This window comes from Aedes albopictus, chromosome 2, assembly GCF_035046485.1.
Source record: "Aedes albopictus strain Foshan chromosome 2, AalbF5, whole genome shotgun sequence".
In the NCBI taxonomy this organism is placed as follows: Eukaryota; Metazoa; Arthropoda; class Insecta; order Diptera; family Culicidae; genus Aedes; species Aedes albopictus.
Genome location: NC_085137.1, coordinates 166,416,382 through 166,441,613, shown reverse-complemented (window position 1 = coordinate 166,441,613; position 25,232 = coordinate 166,416,382). Strand labels below are relative to the sequence as shown.

Sequence of the window (25,232 nt, the reverse complement as noted above, 5' to 3'; positions counted from 1 at the left end):
TTCGACCAACTCACTCATTTGGGGCCAGTAGGGGATGACACCAAGGATGGCACGGACTAGTTGGATGCTTCCCGCTGGTACAGCAGCTCGAAAACTCCTCGCTGGCAAATGGAGGTCCATCATCCGTTCGAACCGCTTCAGGACAAGTGTGCTCCGCGAACACTCGCCCCAGTGCCTCGACACTCTTGTGCGCACATGCTGTCCTCATCTCAATCACAGTCAAAAATCGGCTGCAGCAATCAACTATAACCAAAAGTGTCACACACTCCTTTGCAGAAAAAAAAAATCCAATGCCAAATCCCGCCACGCACGATCAGGCATTTCTTTACGTAGCATCGGCTCAGGATTTCCTTATTGGCTTACTGATGCACACTCTGCACACTCTTGCACACGATTTTCCACGGAGCGGTCCATATACGGCCATATTCTCATTGAAACAACTCCAGGATGACCCCTATGTGCGACATCCAACGTACCCTGCTGAAGCCACGATGGAAAAATGACTCCACCATTTCTCACCATTAGATTATCTATGACCCCCAGTTCCTTCGGATAAAACTGATATGAAATCATCTGTGATGGCCACACTTGAGATTCAATAGCCTTCGCAACCTCTGTGGGTACGTCTTCATTACTGGCTTTCTTTCTAAGCTCATCCATCGGCCGTCACCGACAAACATAGTGCTCCGAAGTCTCATCGAAAGGTGGATCTGTCCGCTGACACAGCCTCGAGAAGATGTCCGAGATATTGTCGGCTCCAGGAACATACACAACTGCGTCAACACAGCACCAAGACCCACTGCTGACGCATCCACATACAGTTCGGTTGGGTCATTAGGGTCAAAGAATCCCAGACGATAAACAGTGCCGGCTAGCTCGCTGCACAGGTCGTCAAATGCTGTCCTCTGCTCAGTACCAAACAAATCCACCTCACCCCTAACGAAACAACGCAAAGCTTCTAACCTCTCCCCTTGTCTCCGGCACCCTAAAGCTTCTGATTGCTGCCACTTTGTCGTCGGCAGGACTTATACCATGACCGCTGATCTTGAAACCAAGTATCTCCAGCTCCTCCACCTCAAACAAGCATCCATCCTTGTTCAGCAAAGCGTGATTCCTCTTAATTACAGCCAACACCTTTTGTAACCATTCATTGTGCTCGGTTAGTCGCTCTCCACACCACAACATCATCGATACAAACTATTACCCCATCAATGCCCGCCAACATCTCGCTCATTCGTTGAAAAATCTCTGGCGCGCAATTTATGTCAAACATTAGGCGCCTGAAACGCATCAGACCCCCGCTCGTCATGAAGGTTGTTACCTCTCGCGATTCAGGATGTAGTTCCACGTGGTAGTAGGCAGAGCAGGGTTCCTGATTTCCACTTTTCATCTTCTTCCACATTCGAAGACAGTCAGCAGCGAACGGTTGTCGCTTTATATTCGTGTGTATGCTTGTCAGCGACGACAGCAAACTCCGGCGAACGGTGGGAAGCCACACTTGGAAATTACTCATTCGTCCACATTCGCATCGCAAGCGAATGCGATTGGTGAGTGATGCGATTGATATTGTGCATACGAATTTTTGATGTTTTCGAATTATTTTCTTTGCTAATCTAGCATTTCAACAACAATACATTAAAAATGTGTGCATTACATGCAGAAATTCTCTTCTACTTATAATAATAGCCGCTTCAATCGCTGGCCAGCATTCTTCACCATTCGTTATTCATTCATTCGCTTGCGATCCAAACTGCGACGAATGGCAACGAATATTCATGTCAAGCAGCTGGCTCATCGCTTCCCACTGGTGATGGGGTTGCGTGTTTGATCACGACGATCCATTTGCTGAATATTTCTCGATTCGTTTCAGCAAAGAGGAGTGAATATGAATGGAGTGAGGCAAATATACCGATCCTTGAGGCAGAGGAAACATCAAGCTTTGGGAAAACAACCGCTCCTTTGAGCTTATTAAGAAAAGTATCGAAAATTGGAAGTGGATAGTGCTCATGTTGTATCGCTTGATTGGGATATCGCACATCAATACATAGCCGCATATCATCAGTCCCCTTGGGGACCACTACCATTGGAGAAATTCAGTCAGATGGCCCAATAACTGGTTCAATCATATCGGCATGGAGCACTTCCTGAAGCCCCTGATTGACCCTAGCCTCCATTGCCACAGGGACTCTGAGGTAAGCCAACTTCCTTGGAAGCATGGTGTAATCCAGGGGTTTTCAGCCCTTTTGGCTCGCGGTGCACTTTTGGGAAATGAATTGTTTCGCGGTGCACCTGATTATTATAGTCAAAGAATCCGGTTTGAGGTCCATTGGACCCCAGGCGCCTTTCAGAGCTCGCCTTAGATGGAAAACACTCAGCGAGGTGACGAAACTGAGGCCATGAAGGTATCCCTTTTAGGGTTAAAAACGCTGTCATATTTTCCAAAGTGTCTTCCCGGTGCAACGATATATGATGAAATACTTTTTCCAATGATATAATCGTCAACCTTCGTTGTTTGAACGACTCCTCATGCAAACCAACCAGTTTTTAATTTGAACTTCTAGTAACCTTAAGGGCGTTTTGCTGTTTTGTTTTAATCCTGCGTTCTGTTTCACTCCATTTCATATTCTGCTCATGACGTTTGAATCATTTTCAGTTTGAAAGATGTGCAGTTTAGCGGGGATCTAATTAAAAAGTGTTCAGATTAGATGCGGTCAAACTAACGGGGGTAAACGGTATAACATTCGTTAGCGTTTTTGTAACTTGTCGGAGCTTACTACGAGTTAAACTGTTGATGAACCTAAGACATTTTTTTCTGTTGTTGACGGTATTCTTGAACATTTTCGGACAACAATAATCTCCGATGGGTTCCTAACAAGTTAACAAGAACTCCGACGAATTCTTGCGTTTACCCTTGAATCATTTTAAGAATTTTTCAACTATTCAGATTCTCAGAGCATTCCTGTCAAATTTGTCATAATTGACAAAATTTTCGGTAAATTTCATCCTTGTTTTCTGGCCGATTCATAAGGATGTGCTGTGCCTACATCTGTTTGTAATCAATATTATTCGTTTCCCAAAGCGGACCACTCTTGTTTCATACAGTTCATAAAACTGCAACCTAAATCATTTACTGAAACCTAAAACATGTCGTAACCAATCGAGGTGACAGACCCGAATCCCACTCAGGTCAACTTACATTTCATAAGCCAACATGTGGCGTGAGAACACAAATGCGAACGAACTGCAAAGTAACAGTCAGCATTATGCATTCAATTTTACTTTACCCATCTGGTTGCTATTAACTGCCTGGCACAGCGCAACTCTATCTTTCTCCCTCTAGATGCTTAGAATGTGTAAGTGCGGATCGATACATATCTGATCGATCCAAATATCCATGTAACTTAGCAAGTAAGATTTGTTGGAATAAACATTCATTCTTAACCGAACCATCGAAGTATTCACATGTAATACCGTTACTACATGTCGACCGCGACAGATTCTAAGTCCCAGACTTAGAATAGTTTAGTTCAAGTGTCAGTAGTGCCAAGTCAAGTGAATTTGTGAATCGAACAGTGATCTCCCCGCACATTATGGGCAAAACCCAAACTAAGCAAGCCAACGAAAACGGCGACGTGCAGCTTACTGCCATCGTAGAAAATCAACAGACACACGACGAACACCATCAGCAACAAATCCTGTTACTGTGGCTAATTTTCATCATAGTTGCCATACACCTAGCCATCACGTTATATCGCCTTTACAAAAAACGGGAGAAACAAATCGCCTTGAAAGCGGCGAAATCCATCGCAGCTTTGAACATGGTGTGAATTATTAGGACGACCAACTATAATAGTGTCATGAACAACAACGACCCAACTCATCAATAATCCAGCAACGGTTCCAGCGACCCCAGTTTTCCACGATAAAGCAGCGACCCCAGTTTTCCACAAGAGAGCAGCGATTCCAGTTTTTCACGATTATGCGACAACCACCGAACAATCATCATCGACATCTCCAACAATAAATCACAAAAGCCCGGAGCAATCCAGCTCGGCGAGGCCACCCCATAGCTGCGCAGTACACCGATGCATAACACGACGAGGACGACGGTAACCAACGAGAACTTCAAAAACCATTTATGAGTGAGTAACGAAATAAAAACAAAATTTTCATTTTAACTAATTGTGTTCAGAACATGCAAATGAAAGAACGATATGAGTTGTTAAAACAAATTTATAACGATTTAAAAGTGAAAGTGAATGTCAGATCGTCTCATCGAATTTTGTTACTAAAATCAAAAAAAGCCAACACCTTAGTTGAGCAGATATCGGAAATTACACAAATCGAAGACTCTGTTGAAAATCAAACCATATTAATTAAAAGTAAAAAAGTGTTAGAAGCGATTAATGCTTTAATCGAAATAAAACAAAATTCTGAACTAGTGTCATTCAAATCAATAGCATCAGCTGTAATATTCGCAAACAAACTGAAAAAAATTGCAAAGATGGCGCAGGCGCAGGCTGCAGAATTGATTAGAACAATCCCAATATTAATTCAGATTTACAATGGTGATGGGGAAAAATTGTCTAGCACAGTGGCAGCTCTGAAGGCATGCAAAACTTTAATTAATAACGATAACCAGGCAATTGCCCTTCAGGTTATACTTTCTCGTTTGGAGGGAAAAGCGAGAGCAGCCGTGGGAGACAATCCTCAAGATGTGGATGATATAATCGCAAAGCTTGAGGAAAAATGTCAAATTAAAATCGCACCTGAAACGATTGTTTCAAAATTAAACGCAACCAGGCAAAACGGTGATGTAGGAAAGTTTACAGAGCAAATTGAAAAGCTCACATTACAATTGGAACGTGCCTATATACACGAAAACGTCCCGGTAGACACAGCTGTAGATATTACTTCTCAATCAAACAAATCACCGCAATACGTTTCAAAACATTACAATCTTTATTTTCCCGAAATTATCTGTTAACTCTGTCCGATTGCTTTTCACAACTCCAACCCAATCTATTTCTCCTTCCCCCTCCTTCTACCTGTGTCTCGTTCGACCGAGGTGACACTTTTCCTTCCACGGTAAATCGCTTCTACCCAATGCTGGCATGTTCATACCCTACATCCCCCTCTTACTTTTATGAAATTATTCAGTACGTAATGTAATCTTTCAAATGCTTAGGTTCTACGCGAGTCCTCCTGGAAGCTCCTGCTATTGGCATGTCGTCTGCTTCCGATGAAGCCACTGTCTTCTCGCCTTCCTGAGATTTGCGCTCAAGGTTCAACGTGGATGGCCCTTCAAGTGGATCAACGGCGTCTTGGGCTGCGTTGCAGTTGTCTGCTTTCGGAAGTGCTTTCAGATGGGCTGAACTCCTTCTATACTCCTTTCCCGTAGTACTAGATTAAATGGTGACATCCGTTCCACTCTTCCGAATAACGACGAAAGGCTCTGGCGCAAAATCTGCTGAAAGCTTGTTTTCTCTCCGTGTCCTTTTCGCCAGCACTTGGTCTCCAACATTTACGTCACTTGCTTGAGCTCTACGTTTTCTGTCTGCATAAAGTTTTCCTTTTTCTTTCTCCAAAGCATCTCTTTCCCTCACGACTTCGAATTCCTCTGAAGCAACCAGTATGCTTGGTAGTTTAGTCCGTATGCGCCGACCAAACATCAGTTCTGATGGAGGTTTGCCTGTTGTGGAGTGGTTGGCTGCATGGTACATAAGCAAATATTTTCTCAATTCCGTCCTCCAGTCGTTTCCCAACTCTTGTGCTATTCTTAATCGTTTTAAGATTGATCGATTCTGGCGCTCTACCTCGCCGTTCATTTGGGGCCAGTACGGAATCGAATGCACTAAGCGAATGCCATATTCCTCGCAAAACGAACGAAAATCATCAGCGACAAATTGTGGGCCATTGTCCGCCTTAAGGCTCTCCGGTATGCCAAAACGGGAAAAAACTATCATCAATTCGTCGATTGTGGCTTTGGCCGAAGTATCATTCATCTCTACAACCTCTACAAATCGGCTATAGTAGTCGACGCAAACCAATAGATTTTCCCCATTCGGCAAAGGTCCTAGAAAATCGATCGCAATTTGTTCCCAGGCACGTGACGGTAACTCCTTTCGGATCATGGGTTCGGGAGGACTTGGGGACGATACAAGTGAGCACCCACGGCATGCTTTAACATGCCTTTCTACGTGCTGGTCCATTTTTGGCCACCAGACGTTCGCACGAAGGTGTCCTTTCATGATTCGAGCTCCAGGATGGCCCTCGTGTGCAAGATTCAAAACATGTCCTTGTAGTTTCTGTGGAATTACGATACGATCTATTCTTAGAAGCACATCATTCAGTCGACATAATTCTGAAAATATCATTTTGTACTCCAAGGGCAATTCATCCTTCAATCCTGAATCCAAAGCTTGGAAAATCTGCTGGATTTGGGGGTCATCTTGACTAGCTTTTTCCAAATCGTCCCATTTCAGTGCGACTGCAGTTACAGCTGAATTGACCACTTCACGCACCATTAACTCTTCACCTTCATCAAATGGTTTGGGTGGCACAGTAGAAAGCCGTGAAAGTACATCTGCAACATTCAAGCTTCCCGGAATGTGTGAAACTTTATATTGGAAACCTTGCAGTCGTAGCACCCAACGTTCAATACGAGCGCATGGGCGAGATGTTGGAGAAAAAAGAAAAGTAAGTGCCTTACAGTCCGTTAGTAAGTTGAATTCTCTACCGATCAAATAACTCTGGAATTTCTCAACACTCCAGACCAACGCGAGGGCCTCTTTTTCGGTCTGGCAATATCGTCTTTCCGTTTCCGTAAGAGACTTGGATGCAAAACAGACCACTCGAGTTTCATTGTTATCATCCGTTTGCAGTAAAACAGCTCCCAAGGCATAAGGGCTAGCATCTGCCATAACCGATGTTTCATCTTCAGGTTTGAAAAACCCTAGGCAAGGTGCGTTTGCAATACTGGATTTAATTTGATTAAAAGCTTCTTCTTCCTTCTCACCCCAGTGGAACTTCGACCCTTTTCGAATAAGGCTTCGAAGGGGCTCATCAATGGTTGCCAAGTCAGGAACAAATTTACCCATATAATTTGCCAGGCCCAGGAAGCTTCGCACCTCACATTCATTAGTAGGCCGTCGGAACGTAGCAACCGCGTTTTGCTTTTCCGTAGAGGGGAGGATACCTTTTGAATTGATACGGTATCCCAAAAATTGAAAATCATCGGTACGAATCTTACATTTGTCTTGATTTAAAACCACCCCATGGTCGCTTAACCTTTGCAGTACCTAGAACCAAAAATCAAATAAAACAACGAAATTAGTGATTCAGAAGCATTTCTCTCTATTTGTTTACCAAAACCGAGACCAAAACTTAGTTTTATACCTTTGATAGTCGTGAGTCATGCTCTTCAGTAGTACTGCCCTCCACACCAACGTCGTCGAGGTACCAATAGGCACCTTCGCAGTCCGCCAAAATGCCGTCCATGGTACGCTGAAACATCTCAGGTGCTGAAACCAGTCCAAAAGGCAGGCGTTTGAACTGGTACAATCCCCGATGCGAGATGAAAGTTGTGACACTTCTTGATTTCTCATCCAGCTCCAACAAAAAGAAAGCATCCTTGATATCGAGTGTGCTCCATACGTTCCCTCTGCCAATTTTCGCCAGGACGTCCTCAATAATAGGCATGGGATGACGTTCCCTGACCACGGCCTGGTTAACTCGCCGTAGGTCTACGCACAATCGGATCTCTCCATTGGCTTTCTTCGCAACAACCAGCGGGGACACCCATGTGGCTGGACCCTTCTTCGGTTCAATAATATCTTTCGCAAGAAGTTCGTCCAACTTTTTGTTCACGGCGTCTTCTAGTGGGATCGGGATTCTCCTCAATGGCTGGAAAACGGGTACAGCTGTTGGATCCATCTTGATTTGAACCTGTACTCCCTTGATTTTCGGGAACGGAATGGGAGGAAAACTATGCTGAACTTGGTTTACATCCACGCCCACTCTCAACACACCGAGTTGCTTGGAAGTAGTGTCGCCAAGTATGTTCCGCTGCCCAGTTTTGACCACGAAAAACTCTGCAGTGGCTGAACGTTGTCCTAATTTCACGATGGCTTCGAAAGAACCGAGTATGTCCAACGGAGTTTCAGAACCATAAGCTTTCAGAACCTTGTCACCGCCTTTAGTGCATTTCTGAACAGCTACATGTTTAGCCTTCATTTCTTCCCATGTCTCAGCCGAAATTAGATTTACATCAGATCCGGAATCAATGATCATTTCAATGGAAACTCCGCCGACCACACATTGCATCAGGTTTGTCTCGTTCCCGGTATGAAACGTATAGTATACCTTTTGTTCAACCCGGTCAACGGAGATGTCCTTTTCAGTTGAGATGGAAGCCGACTCGTTGCTTACCGCTCGGATTTTCCTTGGAATCGTGTTGTCTTGAGACGTAGATGGCCGCTTACGACATGCTTTCTCAAAATGACCAGGTGTTTGACACCTGCGGCATTTCTGTCCCTTAGCAGGACATGACGCGTCCCTAGAGATGTGACCGGGCTTGCCACATGCGTAACAAACAATTTTCGAAACCGTTCCATACGAAGAAGGCCTACCAACAAAACGCTTAACAATTCGTTCCTGCTTTCGATCAGCTCGACCAGCCGAAAACTTATCAACATTGCGGACTTCGAGTTCTCCGGTGACGTCTCGAGGATGCTTGGTCATCTCCTGCTCCTGAGCCCTTACACTTTCCATCGAGTTACCCAACGCTTCAATTTCGGAAAGACATTGGTCCTTTTCCAGAATTTTGCGGCGCAATTCTGGAGAGGTACACCCCTCCACGATTACGTCAATCAGCATCATTTCTTCCACACTGGTTCTGACCTCTTGAGGGTACTTTTCTAGCCCACAATCCAGCAGTTGCTGTCGAAGGCGTAGAACGAAGTGCGAGAACCGCTCATTTGAACCCTGCTTCATATTCCGTAGCTTATACCGTTCGAGTACATCTTGTCTGCGTGGCTTAAAATAAGCATCCAGTCGTTCTACTGCAACGTCATACCAGGGTTTTTCCAGTAACACAATGGGAAAATTCTCAGTTCCTTCAAGACTCCTGAAAACCTTTTGGAGTTGAGGGCCCCCCAAATGTAACATCTTCGAACGCTTCAGCCTTTGATCAGTAATTTGGTACGATTCGAAATAAATCTCAAGCGCACCCTTCCATTCGAGCCACTCTTTGGCTAATTTTCCACTCTCAATCTGTTCGCATCTGAACATAGGCAAGGGTCGACTTTCTTCCATCTGGAACAAATGAGAACAAAATTTGTTCTATCTCAGATTAAAATGAATAAATCATGCGATCATAATAATGATCAAGCAATAAAAACATGTAACAACAAAACATGAACATAATTTACCCAAGCACTGATCAAATAAAACACTAATTGAAGCCAGGAAACAAGTTTATTAGTCTCGATATTATTATCAATACCAATTTACCTAATATGCATTTTATATTTTAATCCTCCATTTGCTTAGTAACTATAAAGTCATACCAATATCCGAGAATCCAGCCCCCTAGCTGAAGAAACTGTCGTCGACTGTATGCCATGCTGGTGATCGTTCTCAACCATCTAGCTGCAAAAATATTCCATTGAATTCTTTTGAGAAATGTTTCCAGTCCCCTAACTGCAGAAACTATAGTACTTCACATAGTCGACCGTATCCCAAATCGAGTTATCGTTTTCAGCCCCCTAGCTGCAAAAACTATTAATATCTAGCATTCTATAGTACTTCACATAGTCGACCGTATCCCAAATCGAGTTATCGTTTTCAGCCCCCTAGCTGCAAAAACTATTAATATCTAGCATTCAATTGCAATCAATTTCATATCGGTTTCCAGCCCCCTAGCTGCAGAAACTTTTTTTTATAACATCTAGCATCCAATTGTAATCAATTTTCATATTGGTTTCCAGCCCCCTAGCTGCAGAAACATTCCATCTGTGAGTCCTCCATCCGTTCCCAGCCCCCTAGCTGCAGGAATTGAATAATCAAGAGGCTAGCAATCAACCAACATCAAATTTCCAGCCCCCTAGCTGCAGAAATTTATTTCAATATCGGTTTTAAAAAAAAATCAACATTCTCAATTTGCTTTCCATTTTTTTCATTTGCGCACCCTTGCATTTCACTACCTACGCACGACATTGTTTACATTTGAAAGTTTTAGTATCAACAGATAGCACCAGCTGTCTTTTCCTCGCCCCTTCTTCGTCGACAGAAAAAAGAAAAAAAAAACACGCACAAAGCAGCCATCATGCCCCCGTTTCACTTTTCAGATTCCGATCACATAAACTGCCATATTTCATCAACACTCAATTTATATTTACCTTCCGATTCCTCTATCGCTCGTCGCCAGATGTAGATATTACTTCTCAATCAAACAAATCACCGCAATACGTTTCAAAACATTACAATCTTTATTTTCCCGAAATTATCTGTTAACTCTGTCCGATTGCTTTTCACAACTCCAACCCAATCTATTTCTCCTTCCCCCTCCTTCTACCTGTGTCTCGTTCGACCGAGGTGACACTTTTCCTTCCACGGTAAATCGCTTCTACCCAATGCTGGCATGTTCATACCCTACAACAGCTACAAAAATGGCTGTGAAAGCAGGAGTTAAAGCTCTTGCGTCAGGTGTGAAGAATTCTGAAACCAGACTTCTTTTGAAGGCTGGGCAATTTTCTACTCTTACCGCAGCAGTAGAAAAGGTTACCGAAAATGAATCAGCAGGTAGCTCTACAAATAGTGTCCTACACTACCGCGCTCATAGTTTTAATAATAATCGACCAAGGGATACTCGTTCTTCGAATAACTACCACAGAGGCCGTGGAAGTGGAAACCGTCCTGCTAATTACGTACGAAATGACAGATATCAGCCACGTGGCACAACAAATTACCGGCGAAATAATTATGATAATTACTATAGGCAAAATAGTCAAAATTTTGACCGTAATCAGCGTGGCAGATCTCATTTTAACGCTCCGCGTGTTTTCTTTACGCAAGCGGGAAACCAACCAGCTCCTCAACTGGGCCAGGTTGGGAGCCAAAGACAACATCAAGGCCAACTCGTGAACCAAATTCAACAAACGCAACAACTTCAACAACCACAAGGTCAGGTTGTGCATCATATAACGCGAAATTAAAAAATGAACAATGTTTTCAAATAAATACAACGTGTAGCAATTTTGTATATCTGAAATTAAAATTTTCGTCTACAGAATCAACTTTGTTAGTTGATTCAGGTGCTGAAGTTTCCATCTTTAAAGTCAATTCGCTCAAACAATCCTTACCAATAAATTCTTCAGAAAAATGTCAAATAACTGGCATAAATAGCTTACCTACGGAGACTATCGGAACTATTTCAACCGATATTTTACTTCCAAATGGCACATCAGTGCTACATAAATTCCAAATAGTTGATCAAAACTTTCCAATACCGACAAATGGAATTCTCGGTAGAGATTTCTTTACAAAATATCATTGTTCAATTAATTATGACACTTGGGTCCTAACAACTATTTGCAATGGACACTCGAAATTCCAATTGAAGATAATTTGAATGGAGATTTTATATTACCACCACGATGCGAGATTTTCAGACACATCCATTCTAGCGAAATTAACGATAACTATGTTTTATTATCCAATGAAGTCAAACCTGGAGTTTATTGTGCTAATGCAATAGTAAACTCTCAAAATCATGTCGTAAAATTAATCAACACTAATGATGAACCCATACGCATAAATAAAAATTTTGAAAGGACTTACGTACCTCTTCAAAATTACAATATCCTTAATTATGACAAACCCAATTCTGAGGACAGAATTAATAAACTTTTCGAAGAGTTAAAATCAAACAGTTTAACGGGGACGCACAAACAAAAACTTTTAAACTTGTGCGCTAAATTTAATGACATATTTGCCCTAGAAGGAGACACGTTATCCAGTAACAATTTTTATAAACAGAAGATAAATTTGTCTGAAAGTTCCCCGGTTTATATTAAAAATTACCGTTCACCAGAAATTCATCGACACGAAATCAATACACAAGTTGATAAACTTTTACATGATAAAATTATACGACCTTCTGTTTCACCGTATAACTCCCCTATTCTTCTAGTCCCAAAGAAGTCCTCCACAGACACTAAAAAATGGCGTCTTGTAGTGGATTTCAGACAGCTTAACAAGAAAATAGTTGCCGATAAATTTCCGCTACCTAGGATAGACGATATCCTCGATAACCTAGGTAGAGCGAAATATTTCAGCACTTTAGACTTGATGTCCGGTTTCCATCAAGTTGAACTTGATGAACACTCGAAACAATATACTGCCTTCTCCACAACATCTGGTCATTTTGAATTTAACAGATTACCGTTTGGGTTGAACATATCACCAAACAGTTTTCAGAGAATGATGACTATTGCCCTCAGTGGACTGCCACCAGAGTGTGCATTTCTTTATATCGATGATATAATTGTAGTTGGATGCTCAATTAATCATCATCTTACCAACCTTGAAAAAGTTTTTGAAAAACTACGACAGTTCAATTTGAAATTAAATCCGTCTAAATGCAATTTTTTCTGCGCTGATGTTACCTATTTAGGACATCACATCTCTGAACACGGTATACAACCAGATAAAAGCAAATATTCTTCAATATTAAACTATCCCGAACCGAAATCAGCAGACGACGTTAGAAGATTTGTAGCGTTTTGTAATTATTACAGACGTTTTATCCCTTATTTCGCTGATTTAGCAGCACCATTAAATTCATTGTTACGTAAAAATACAAAATTTGAGTGGACAGAAAATTGTAAACACGCCTTCCAAACCTTGAAAAATAAGCTTCTATCACCCCAAATTTTGAAATTCCCTGACTTTAACAGAACGTTCATACTCAGCACGGATGCGTCTAAAATAGCATGCGGTGCAGTTTTGTCCCAAATGCACGGCGAAATAGACTTACCAGTTGCTTATGCAAGTCGTAAATTTACGAAAGGCGAAAGCAATAAATCAACCATCGAGCAAGAACTTACAGCCATTCATTGGGCTATTACGTATTTTAGGCCATATTTATATGGTAGAAAATTCGTGGTCAGAACTGACCATCGCCCACTCGTACACCTATTTTCTATGACTAATCCCTCTTCGAGACTTACTCAAATGAGAGTAGATTTAGAAGATTTCGTTTTTGAAGTTGAGTACGTGAAAGGTAAAGATAATGTCGGGCCCGACGCACTATCACGTATAACCATCAATTCGGAAGAACTAAAAAATCTACAAATATTGCCAGTTCGAACAAGATCTATGGCTCAAAATTTACCACCTATTCCAAATAGTAATCAGGCTGCTAACGAGATTGATCACCTCAAAGCATATGATTCTATAAACAACATTGACGCATTTAACATGCCAAAACTTATATTTACAAACCAACAAAATGACTTATATGTGACAATTTACAACAAAAATGTGAAAAGGGTTATTGCTCAAGCACAATTCCCCTATGCATCTAAATCGAGAAATTTAAAAAGGTACCTTACTGTTATAAATGATATGGCCAAGAAAAGCGAAGTGAAAAAGCTAGCAATTGCAAGAACAGATATGATATTCACGATGTTTACACCTGAAAGTTTCAAACAGGAATGTAACAACGTTTTGAAAGATGTACAATTGATACTGTACAATCCCGCGCAAATTATAAAAGATGAAAATGAAATTTTGAAAATCATCGCAGAAAACCACGTGACACCCTTAGGAGGACATGTAGGTATAAACAAACTTATACAAAAATTAAGACGAAACTACTACTGGATTAATATGAAATCCATAATCACCAAATTTGTCAAATCTTGTCTTCTCTGTAAGCAGAACAAGAACACGATTAATACTAAGGAAAAATTCATTCATACAACAACTCCCAATCGAACTTTTCAAACGATCTCAATGGATACAATTGGTCCATTTACGAGATCTACAAAAGGAAATCGATATGCATTGACAATTCAATGTGAGTTATCAAAATACGTTATAGTAAGTCCAATTGTTGATAAGCAGGCGAATACGCTAGCGAAAGCCTTCGTCGAAAATTTAGTATTAAGATATGGATGCCCATCTATTATTAAAACAGATATGGGAACGGAATATAAAAATGAAGTATTCCAGCACATATGTAATTTACTTCAGATAAAACACAACTTCTCCACTGCATATCATCCCGAAACAATCGCAAGCCTAGAGCGCAACCACAGATGCCTTAACGAATACTTGAGACATTACATAAATGAGCAACATGATGACTGGGATTCATGGTTGCCCTATTATACTTTTTATTACAACACCACACCACATACCGAAACAAAATATTCACCATTTGAATTAGTATACGGAAGACAGTTTCAATTCCCAACCAACTTAACTAATAGAATCGATCCAGTTTATAACACAGACTCATACGTTACAGAAATGAAATATAGAATTCAAACAGCATGTGCCAAAGCGAAAGAATTATTAGATAAATCTAAAATAACACGAATTCAAAGTCAATCGCAAACATCTAATCCGTTAGACACAAAAGTAGGAGATACAGTTTGGCTTAAAGTAGAAAACCGAAGAAAACTTGATTCTGTATACTCAGGTCCATTTAAAATTACCAACATAGATCATCCAAATGTTACAATAGAAAATTTAATTTCAAAAGAACGCCAAAATGTACATAAGAACAGAATAATTAAGTAAAGCATAAATCCAATTGTAAACCAAAAAAAAAATATCAACGAATGGTCTACTGCGTAAACCATTCTTCTCATTAGGGGGTAGGTGTGCTGTGCCTACATCTGTTTGTAATCAATATTATTCGTTTCCCAAAGCGGACCACTCTTGTTTCATACAGTTCATAAAACTGCAACCTAAATCATTTACTGAAACCTAAAACATGTCGTAACCAATCGAGGTGACAGACCCGAATCCCACTCAGGTCAACTTACATTTCATAAGCCAACATGTGGCGTGAGAACACAAATGCGAACGAACTGCAAAGTAACAGTCAGCATTATGCATTCAATTTTACTTTACCCATCTGGTTGCTATTAACTGCCTGGCACAGCGCAACTCTATCTTTCTCCCTCTAGATGCTTAGAATGTGTAAGTGCGGATCGATACATATCTGATCGATCCAAATATCCATGTAACTTAGCAAGTAAGATTTGTTGGAATAAACATTCATTCTTAACCGAACCATCGAAGTATTCACATGTAATACCGTTACTACAAGGAAATCTAAAGGTAATACAAAAACAACCAAAATTAAAAAATATCAAATACGAGAAGCAATGGAAAATTGAGAGAAATTCTTGAAAGCTGCTTGCGAGACCCTTTCCCAGGTTACATGAGAATTCGTAGCAATACAGGTTGAATTTCATATGAGATTTTAAGCGAAGTTATTGAAGATGCACTACAGATTCCTAGTAAAATAATTGATGGCCGGATTTATTTAAAAAAAAAACATTCTTACATTTCTCACGAGATTTTTGGCAAGTCAAGGGTAATCAAAACTCTCCCTCAGCAAGAACCTTGCAAATTTATATAGCGATCGTTCGGAGCTTCGTTTTGCAGTCGACTACAAGGTACTTTCGAAAATTGTTCGTTAAAGTGATGGCAGGACTTTTAATATGTCTTGCGGTGCACTTGTCGAGACTTTACGGTGCACCAAGTGCACCGCGGTGCATGATCTGAAAACCGCTGGTGTAATCAATCAACAGCTCCACCTGGACGTTCGGAAATCTTTGAAACGCAACCCTCTTTTGGACAACACTGTATTTATACCTCTAACCCTTCTTTCAACACCGTGAGATCCTCAGTCGTCTCTTTGCTAAGCAGACATCGTTGTGCCCCTTCAATCATAAAAGAAATCCGCATAATTCTTGGGCTTTGTATCATGAATCGCTATCCAAGCTTCAAAAATGGCCAAAACCCGCAAGGGTTCCTGAGAAGCATACGCTGTATACTGTCAATCGCATTGAAACCCTCTATTCTTGGCGCTATGGTCTTCAACCGGTCTCGCATCTTTTCAATGTCGTTACACTCTGGGTGTGCGCTACGGTCTTCAGCCGGACTCGCATCTTTTCATTTCTTCTTCAGTTGTGCGCTACGGTCGCCAACCGGACTCGCATCTTTTTTTCACTTCATCCTCGGTGTGCGCTTCGGTCATCAACCGGACTCGCATCTTTTCTTTTTTCTTTTCTTCACTTCGATTTCACTTTTAAGCTTCCAACTTCTAGAGAATCGATTTTCACTTTAGAACTTGCGACATCCCTCACGATGCCATGGAATTTTTCAAATCGTCCCCGCAATCAATAATCTACATCGTACACAATCCTCTCAAGCATACACACAATGATCACTGATCGAACATGTAGCATCAAGAACTCAAAACATCCATTTATTATCGTTCAACTTTCAAGTCCCCTCTCAAAAACCGGAACCGCAGTTTAAAGGAAACTTACCGTAGCAAACAAATCGTACCGGCTGCGCCAAATTGTCGAGTCGCTCCGGATTACGTGCAGTTTCGGATACCACACAGAAATTCCGCATACCTCACTCAAGTTACGAACAGCGATTTGTTAGTCACTCCGCTTTCCGATGTGGTTACACTTCTACCATTATTGTTTATTTTTTGAGCTTCTCAATAATGACATTTCCATAGACAAATAGACGACCAAAGCTTGAACCAAAGCGTCACAGACAATAGACATACAAATGACAAATATAACATAAATCTAATTACCGCAGGGTACATCAATAGTGTTTATGTACTCTACAATTGGAAGTAAGGACAAACGTCTTAAAATCCCGCTTCAACAGGGCATCAGAACTTCAGACGCACAAATCTCAAGAAGCAAGCTTCAAACAACAGTGAATTTTATTATTCTGTTCTTGCTCACTTGTAATAAGAAGATCAAGTGCACTGGTTTTGTTTACGAAGAGATTTGTGCGCTCGTAATCATGAGTTGGTGCCAATGTCGGCCATTGTGGCGGCCATTTTGGGATTCTAACAAGTCTGTCCTTAATCGGGAATTATGGTCTAGTTTTGTTTCTCAGTGAAAATTGTCAGTGACAGAAAAACGAATGAATGAATGAAAAAAATCATTCACCAAAATTAATATTATTTTGATCCCTCAGTAGAGAATTTTCAAAGTTTATGTTGATATCACTCATTGAAAATGAAATTTTTTAACTCTGGTTACGACATAACGTCATTCAGAATAAGGCCATTTGACATGACATTCAAATATCTATTACCATTTGGCATAAACCAAAACATACCTATCTGTTTTGCTTATGCCAAATGTCTAATATACCCAAGAGCGGACCAGTTAATAAGATTTAGATTTTAGATAATTAATGTGAAAGCTATGCCTCTTGTGTAGGCTGACCATCCGTCCCGTATTTAACGGGACAACAAAATTTTCAAACACTCGTCACTGGAGCATAATTGACGTTTTTGATTCAATTATTCGTTCTTTCTAGCTGAAATAGCATTATTAAAAACATGTACTTCTGTTTGTGGACATTGGTTTCCTTTTTGTTGAGTTTCCGAAATGTGTCCCGTATTTAAACGGGATAAATCTGGTCAGCCTACTCTTGTGGTGCTTATTCATAAGTTAAACGTAATTAACATGTTAGGCCATTATTGTATGGACTGTCTCTGAAGTTCGAACAGCATCAAGCATTTACAACAAAGCTTCTGCTAGTTTCCCCGATCCATGTGATAAAATTTTGGGTTTACAGATTAAAACAATTGCCAGCCCTAAACGATCGTTTTATTTTCACGACTGTTTTAAATGGGAACAAAACTTTTTAATTAAATTTCCGAAAAGCGACGGCAGTACCTATAAACCGTGTAGCTAAGTGTCTCAACAACACGACAACTTTACAACAGAAATGGGGTTGAGGGCTGTGGCCATGATAGGTCAAGGGTACAAACAAGAAGAGTGGAAAAGTTCGTTTTAATTTAACTTTACTTACAATTCGTACAGTTATTGCAACTTCTCCATCTCAACTCGTGTCGGAAAGGATTCCTCGAGCCGAGAACAAAACATGATGGCAATCAAAAATCGTTCTGTATGATCTGCCCATTATTTGGTATGGAGCGTAGATACCTACTACTCAGACCTGCAGCAGACCTCCCCGTACAATATATTTTTGGAGTAAAAAACAAAAACTGCCTTGTTCGTTGCATTAACTTCACTTCAATCATAAATCATGGCTAGCTTCGATTTTTACCCCACACTGTATTACCGTTCCAAGAAACACATTTATATGTATGTTACAAATATATTTGCATGGGATGGAAAGTCTCATTTCAGGAATAATGGCAAATTAATCAGTCGTTTCAATTGATTGCCAAACAACAGCAACAGTTACCACTCACTGAATTAATAATGATGCCACTAATTATATTCATTCATTCCCAGTGCATTGAATTGACACATTCGAAGCCAGATACACATCAATGATGGGGATAAAAATTGTTACTGGCATCGACTGTCATAAAGTAATTCGCATGGTGACACGAAAATTATTGAACCAACCAATCATCCCTCCCATCCTACGGTGGCGTTCTCAGAAAATATGATCTACCGAATGTACCGAATGGCGGATACCATATCCTTTATTCAGGACAGTAACTCATTCGCCCCGCCCGGTATGAGCATGGCAGAATCTGTCACTGGGACAATCTGCCTCGTGCCCGGTATTCGATCGTTTCCTAAAAGAGGAACTCCCCACTTCTTTTTTCCTGGAATCTGTTTCAAAACTCACCACCTCTAGGTCCTCTACCGTTTACCGATTCCACAACTGACTGCAACTGAAAGGCCCATTTGGCTCGGCATGAATTATCGGCTACATAAATCGATCCTGACTGAAAATAAATGCTATCGCTTTATCTTAGCTTGTTGGACAATGGCACCTTGGCCGAGTCGAGGAAGAAACATCTCCTGCAGGAGAGGCTTTTTATCCCACGCTCATCATTAATATCCTTTAAACTTCCATGTTGGGTTCAATGCAATAATTGTTGAATTTTTATTGCCCTTCGAGGGCTATGGCCGTAGATTGTTCCTCACAAAGTAATCAGGCAGTAGTTTACAAATACTCCAAGATCAAAGTTTGATGCACTTTTTTGATGCTTATGTAATATTTTTGTTTCAATTTTGGTGCTAATCAACGTTTTATTTCAGCAGGATTCAGGTAAATTTATTGTATTGTCTATCCGGTTGGAATCAAGACCGACATTCAATCAAAAATTGCCATTTTCTTGGTCCATAAGTCTGGACGAACATTTGAAAAGGGCCTATCTGCTTTGCGTAAACAAACATGTTTTTGTCTCTGTAGGGCCCATCTGCATCCACCCACGCACGTCAACACCCTTATCAGAAAGAGTGTTCTTCAAGCTATCTGTTAAGGGTGTTGATGTGCGTGGGTGGATGCAGATGGGCCCTACAGAGACAAAAACATGTTTGTTTACAAAAAGCAGATAGGCCCTTTGTTGGAAGTAAGGTAGCGTTGAACGCTCGGGTAGCGTCGAACCTTCAGGTACGTGAACGGCGGCGGTTTTGTTGGTAGGTACAATTGTTGGAGAGATGGCAGAGGTATGAAGTTTGGAAGAAGTTTGTTGAATTGTATATACCTGAATGGAATAAAGAGTGTGGCGGTTGCAGATTGAGGTATCAGTCGGCAGCCGTCTAGTTTGATGGAAGATGTCTAGCGTTCTATTTTCATTGTAATTTAGAAACATGCATCGACGGAGCTAGCCTCGCTATGGCCTGCGTGGCCATGGTGGACTAGCTCCAGCAGGAGCGTGTTCCACAGCACGTATCGACCGGGAGAAGGATCGGCCGCATAAGTCGCGGAGTCGCAGCACGGGATCCTTGGGCGGATGGATTGGCTGCAACGGAGGACAGGATCCATGGGAATGTTGGCGATACGGGTCAACTGGATGATTGCTGGCTGGTCACCGGACGGAGCTCGAGGATTGTTGGATCGGATGCATCTCGGTGGTCGCACCTGGACGAAGAGGTTGGCGACAGGAGGACCCAAGTAACCATGACGCTGCATATAGAGCATTAATTTCGCTTTATAGTGTATTATATGACATGCGATGTAAAGTTGTTTTGTCATATAGGTACCATTAAAGTAGGTTTAAAGTCGAAAGTGGCGCTACTATTGTTGATTTAAAGCAAGCTTTACTGTGGTGATTGCTAAAGCATATAAAATGCTTGTACCATATAGCTAATGCAATGAAATAGTATGGAATGTATACTTAAGGCATCATGTCAACAAAAGAAAAATAGTATTTTTTCATATTTCTGTCTATTTTTATCTTCTCATACCTGTTCCGATACTCTCATTCTGATGTTTTTTATTCTTATTCGGGAATTGAACCTAGACTGCTGAAACTGGACTGCGATGAAACTCGGACGTGCTAACGCTGTGCTACGACTACCATGCATTTTGCACCCGGAAAAATGTGCAACATAAAGTAACGTATACTTAGCTCGTGCTTTATTGATTTGTGTTTTCAGCAGCTCTAAAAAGTTGTGCTAGGGTCTGAATGCCATCAGTTATCTTAGTCTCCCAAATTCATTCGAAAACAAGTGATTGCAGAACCAATTGATTCCACAAACAAAGATAATATAAAGATATAAATTAGTCTGTGTTGATTCTGCTCTTATTGTTTTCATACGTGCTTACTTCTACCATTTGTTTTATGAAATCGGGGCACTATATGTTAAATAAGGAAATCAATACCTCAACCCCACATATTTTTTTGTTCCCTCAGCATCTGATTGTCTTTATGACCCAACCAGAATAAAAAAAAAAACCATGCATAATATAAATTTTCAGCAACATCTGAGCATGATAATCCAAGTTCTAAGTACGCAGCAATCCTTGAAAATTTGGGTTTGTTTTTCTTTTCTTTTAAATGGTTGTGTTTTTAAAAAGGTTGTATTGATTTTTTTTCGAACTGATGTTTTTTCTGTTTACAACTATGAAAGCATTAGTAAAGGCATATATAAAGTAATAAATCCTTGCATTATTGATTACCATAAAGCTTTAAACATGGTAATGCAATGAAGCATTAAACAACGTCCCTATAGAACTATACCGAACTGTCAATATCCCATAATGCTTCAATGCTTTCATAATGTAGATTAATCGCTTTATTACTTGACAGGTGTAGAATAAAAGTTATCTCGCATTAGCTAAACTATAATACGATTGAATTAATGTTATGATATAATGCTTGTGGTTACTTGGGGAGTGATCCGGAAGACAACATGAAGGTGGAGCTCGGAGATGGACCTGGTCGGAGCTAGGAACTGGTGTAGAGCTGGTGCAAGCGTCGGAGTTGGGCCACTTGCCAAAGCGTTGGAGTGAGGAGGAGCTTCGATCCAGGAGGAGGTGAACGTGTTTCGAAGGTTGCGACGCTAAGGAGGAGTGTTGGAAGTAAGGTAGCGTTGAACGCTCGGGTAGCGTCGAACCTTCAGGTACGTGAACGGCGGCGGTTTTGTTGGTAGGTACAATTGTTGGAGAGATGGCAGAGGTATGAAGTTTGGAAGAAGTTTGTTGAATTGTATATACCTGAATGGAATAAAGAGTGTGGCGGTTGCAGATTGAGGTATCAGTCGGCAGCCGTCTAGTTTGATGGAAGATGTCTAGCGTTCTATTTTCATTGTAATTTAGAAACAGGCATCGAAGGAGCTAGCCTCGCTATGGCCTGCGTGGCCATGGTGGACTAGCTCCAACACCCTTTTCAAATGTTCGTCAAATGTTACTAATATGTAGCTTATTCGACATCAATGTTTATATTTATATTTTAGATTCTCAACCGAAAAATCAAGTAATTCAAAGCAATGCCATTAAGATGACGAGTAAAGCAGGACGTATTTGGCAGATAACTAAATTCGAAGCAGTCTAATAATGGTGTGCCTGAACTTCCACTAACAACACCTAGAACAAACACCCATATCCCCTTGACATCTAGGCCTGAGAGGTCGTAGAACTTTCTACATCTTTCTTATGTGTCTTCTTCTTCTTCTTCTTTTTTCTGGCCAACTAAGGTATGCGCACAGCAAAATCTGGCCAAAGAAAATCAAGCAGTAATAATTCATTCCAACTTGTTCCCAAACCAAAAGTGTTTCATCGTAAAAAAGCATTAATTTACTTTAAAGCAACATCAAGACATTGCTGATTTGACTTGTTATATCCGTCATCTCGAGTTTTGAGCTTGAGCCCTTCCGTAAAGTTTTGCACAGTACCTTCGACCGCATGCCAAGAAATTTTTACCACCTTTGTGTCAAAATCAATCTTATTTTTCGATGAAAGATATCGTTCTTGACATTTTTTGAAGGTTCCAATTCACGGTTACTCAATATTTTTCAATTGGGTTGAGTTTTGAAGTGTATGAGATTTTACGTTTTTTGGAAAAATGCAGTACAATTTCTACATAGTTTTCTGCATACAAACGCAAGCATTCTCCGCCAAAAACAGGGGACAAAAATCAATACACAATATCTAAGCTTTTGAATAAGGGGTGCCAGCCATTTTTCCCGACATTTCCCGTTGTGAAAAAGATGATTTGCTGTACATGTATTTCTAAAAGTTCGGTTTTTCAAACCACAAATTTATATTGTTGACCAAACTATGTATTTCTTGCCAAACTTCGATTTTTTCTTGCTCTTAAGTTGATCTGCAACCTTTCCAGGTTGTAATGATGTATATAACCGAATACTTGAAAGCTAACTTAGGTCTGCGGGGACGGTCGCTTTAATGTACATTGTCAGATTTTCAGCACGTTTGTGCAAAAACTTTTCGAGGACTTCTTGTTCCCTTGACTCTATTTTAAACACAATGTCAAAATATATCCCGAAGTAGATATTTTTCGATTCCTGACACAATAAGCTTTCATTTGCGCCAGAGATTGGCACGATTCGTTGAAAATAGAGAAATTTCTATCCAAAATGCGGTGGCTAGATTTTGCTGTGTGCATACCTTAGCACCGTTCGGCGCCAGTTGTGTTTTACGTCGGCTGGGTCTAGGAGCTAAGCCTTAAATTCCGACGCCCCAGGGAGACAGCCACCACACCTCAGGACCCTACATATCGAACCCATCAACACATGGGGCCGGGACCTACGGCTTTACTTCCTATTCTTTTTATGTCTCAGAAAATCCCATCGGCGTCGACGGGAATTGAACCCCGACCGACTGGGGTGAGAGGCAACCACGCTTACCACTACACCACCGACGCCGGCTCTTAGGTGTCTAACTAGCCATCCTTTCATATTCCTCAGCAGTCGCAAGGACGAAGCCAGGACAACTCTCGACTGTTGGAGGATTGCATCAGTCTTGTCGAGAAGTCAGAGATAAGTCTTCAATCTTTGTGTTTTGGTATCCGACGGGAAGGAGGCAATCCTCGTAACTGTGGTCTAGGGCTGCACTACTTACGAAATTTGTGCGACTTGCTCAATGTTTATGTTTACTTTTTCAGTGGTAACCAGGTAATTGATTTAACCATGACAATTTCTCATACGCTTTTTCGCCAAGGAAAGCACCCCATTAAGCCCTATCCAATTTACAACTCCAGATATCTATGAAGTGGGCCAAGTTCTTGGACATATTCTGAGTGGATATCTAATCAACATTTCCTCCCCATCCCCGCTGATCGTAAGGACCTGGCCAGGAGTCGAGAGTTCGTTAAATGAAAGGTGGGCGTGCGGTTAGAGGCGACAGTCGTCTAGGCGTATCGTTAGCCTCGGAGTGTGGGTTCGATTCCCGCTCCAGTCGGTGGAAACTTTTCGTCAAACGAAAAATTCATCACTGGGCCACTGGGTGTTCTGTGTGTTGTCCGTTGTCTAGTGTAAGTAATGTGTTCAGTCTGTGCAGTAGTACACTCAGCCAAATAACCTTAAGATTTCCATAAGGCCCAACTTATGAAACGACCTTTAAATAATTCATAATGATTCGGATGAATTTCATAAGGTCACTCTATGACGTAAACAATCGTCTGATTCTTCAGATTTGTGCTCTTGAAAATTCGAAGGGTGGCTCCGTTATATAATACATATTCACCTTAAAGTGATTATTTAATCCTTCAGCTGTCACGCTGTTGTATTTTGTTCAATACGTTTTTTTTTTTTAAAAAAGCTCGCCTGATCTACACAAATAAACAATATCTGGAAGATAAAGGATTTTTATTCACTCGTGCATTATTTTGCTCTGATTTTTATATTAGGGAGATTCACTAAACAGCGTAAACCGATTAAACTGATTAAACGTCGCGATCACCAAGGCAATCTTTGATTATTTCATTCGCAAAATCATGAAACATTTCAAATAAGCAGAAAATCATGGCTTACGCAGCAGTTTAATCTGTTTTGTGAGAACCCCTATTGTTAAAGTCTACAAAATATTCATAAGAAGTTATAGCTTTTATCTTTTGAAAATTACGAACTTTTTCGAAGACTAACCTAGAATTCCCTCGTTCCTGTATGCATCCCTTTTAAATTATCTTCCAATACTATTCGCTGGAGGAATTCTTCCACAAATTTATGAAATAATTAAAAAAAAAAAAAACTTCACGTAATCCTGAAAAAGTTCTTGGGTACATCCCTGAAAAGATGTTGCACGCAGGATTTATGAAGTTTCCGAAGGAACTCCTGAATGAATTTTTGAAGAGAACCTGAGAGGAATTTCTGGAGAATTCACTTGAGGAATTCCCGGAGAAATCGATGGAAGACTTCCTTGATAAATCCCTGAAGAAAAACCTGAATGAATGCCTGTTGCAATTTCTACAAGAATGCCTGAAGGAAGCCCTGTAGAATCCCTTGAGGAATTCCCGGCGAAATTCCAAGAAGAATCCCTGGAAGAATATTTGAAAGTATACCTGAAGGAATTCCTGTATAAATTATGGGAGAAATATCTGGAGAAATATCTGAAGAGATCTCATGAGAAAATCCTAGAAGAAATCCTCCATAAATTTCTGGAGGATTCCTTGGGGGAATTCTTGGAGAAATCCCAAATGGGATTCCGGGAGGAATCCTTTAAGCTATTCTTGGGAAAATTTCTAGCGAGAATCCTGGAGGAATGCCTGGAGAAGCTTC

General features: G+C 40.8%; 1 protein-coding gene across 1 annotated transcript; it reads right to left on the bottom strand.

Moving 5' to 3' along the window:
- Nucleotides 1–4,906: 4,906 nt before the first annotated feature.
- Nucleotides 4,907–9,719, bottom strand: LOC134285947 (uncharacterized protein K02A2.6-like). The gene is made up of 2 exons (XM_062847505.1): nt 7,399–9,719; nt 4,907–7,301 (listed from the first exon to the last, which is right to left on the bottom strand). Exons 1-2 carry the CDS (start codon nt 9,313–9,315, stop codon nt 5,409–5,411), a joined length of 3,810 nt encoding a protein of 1,269 aa, XP_062703489.1. The 5' UTR covers nt 9,316–9,719; the 3' UTR covers nt 4,907–5,408.
- Nucleotides 9,720–25,232: the final 15,513 nt, after the last annotated feature.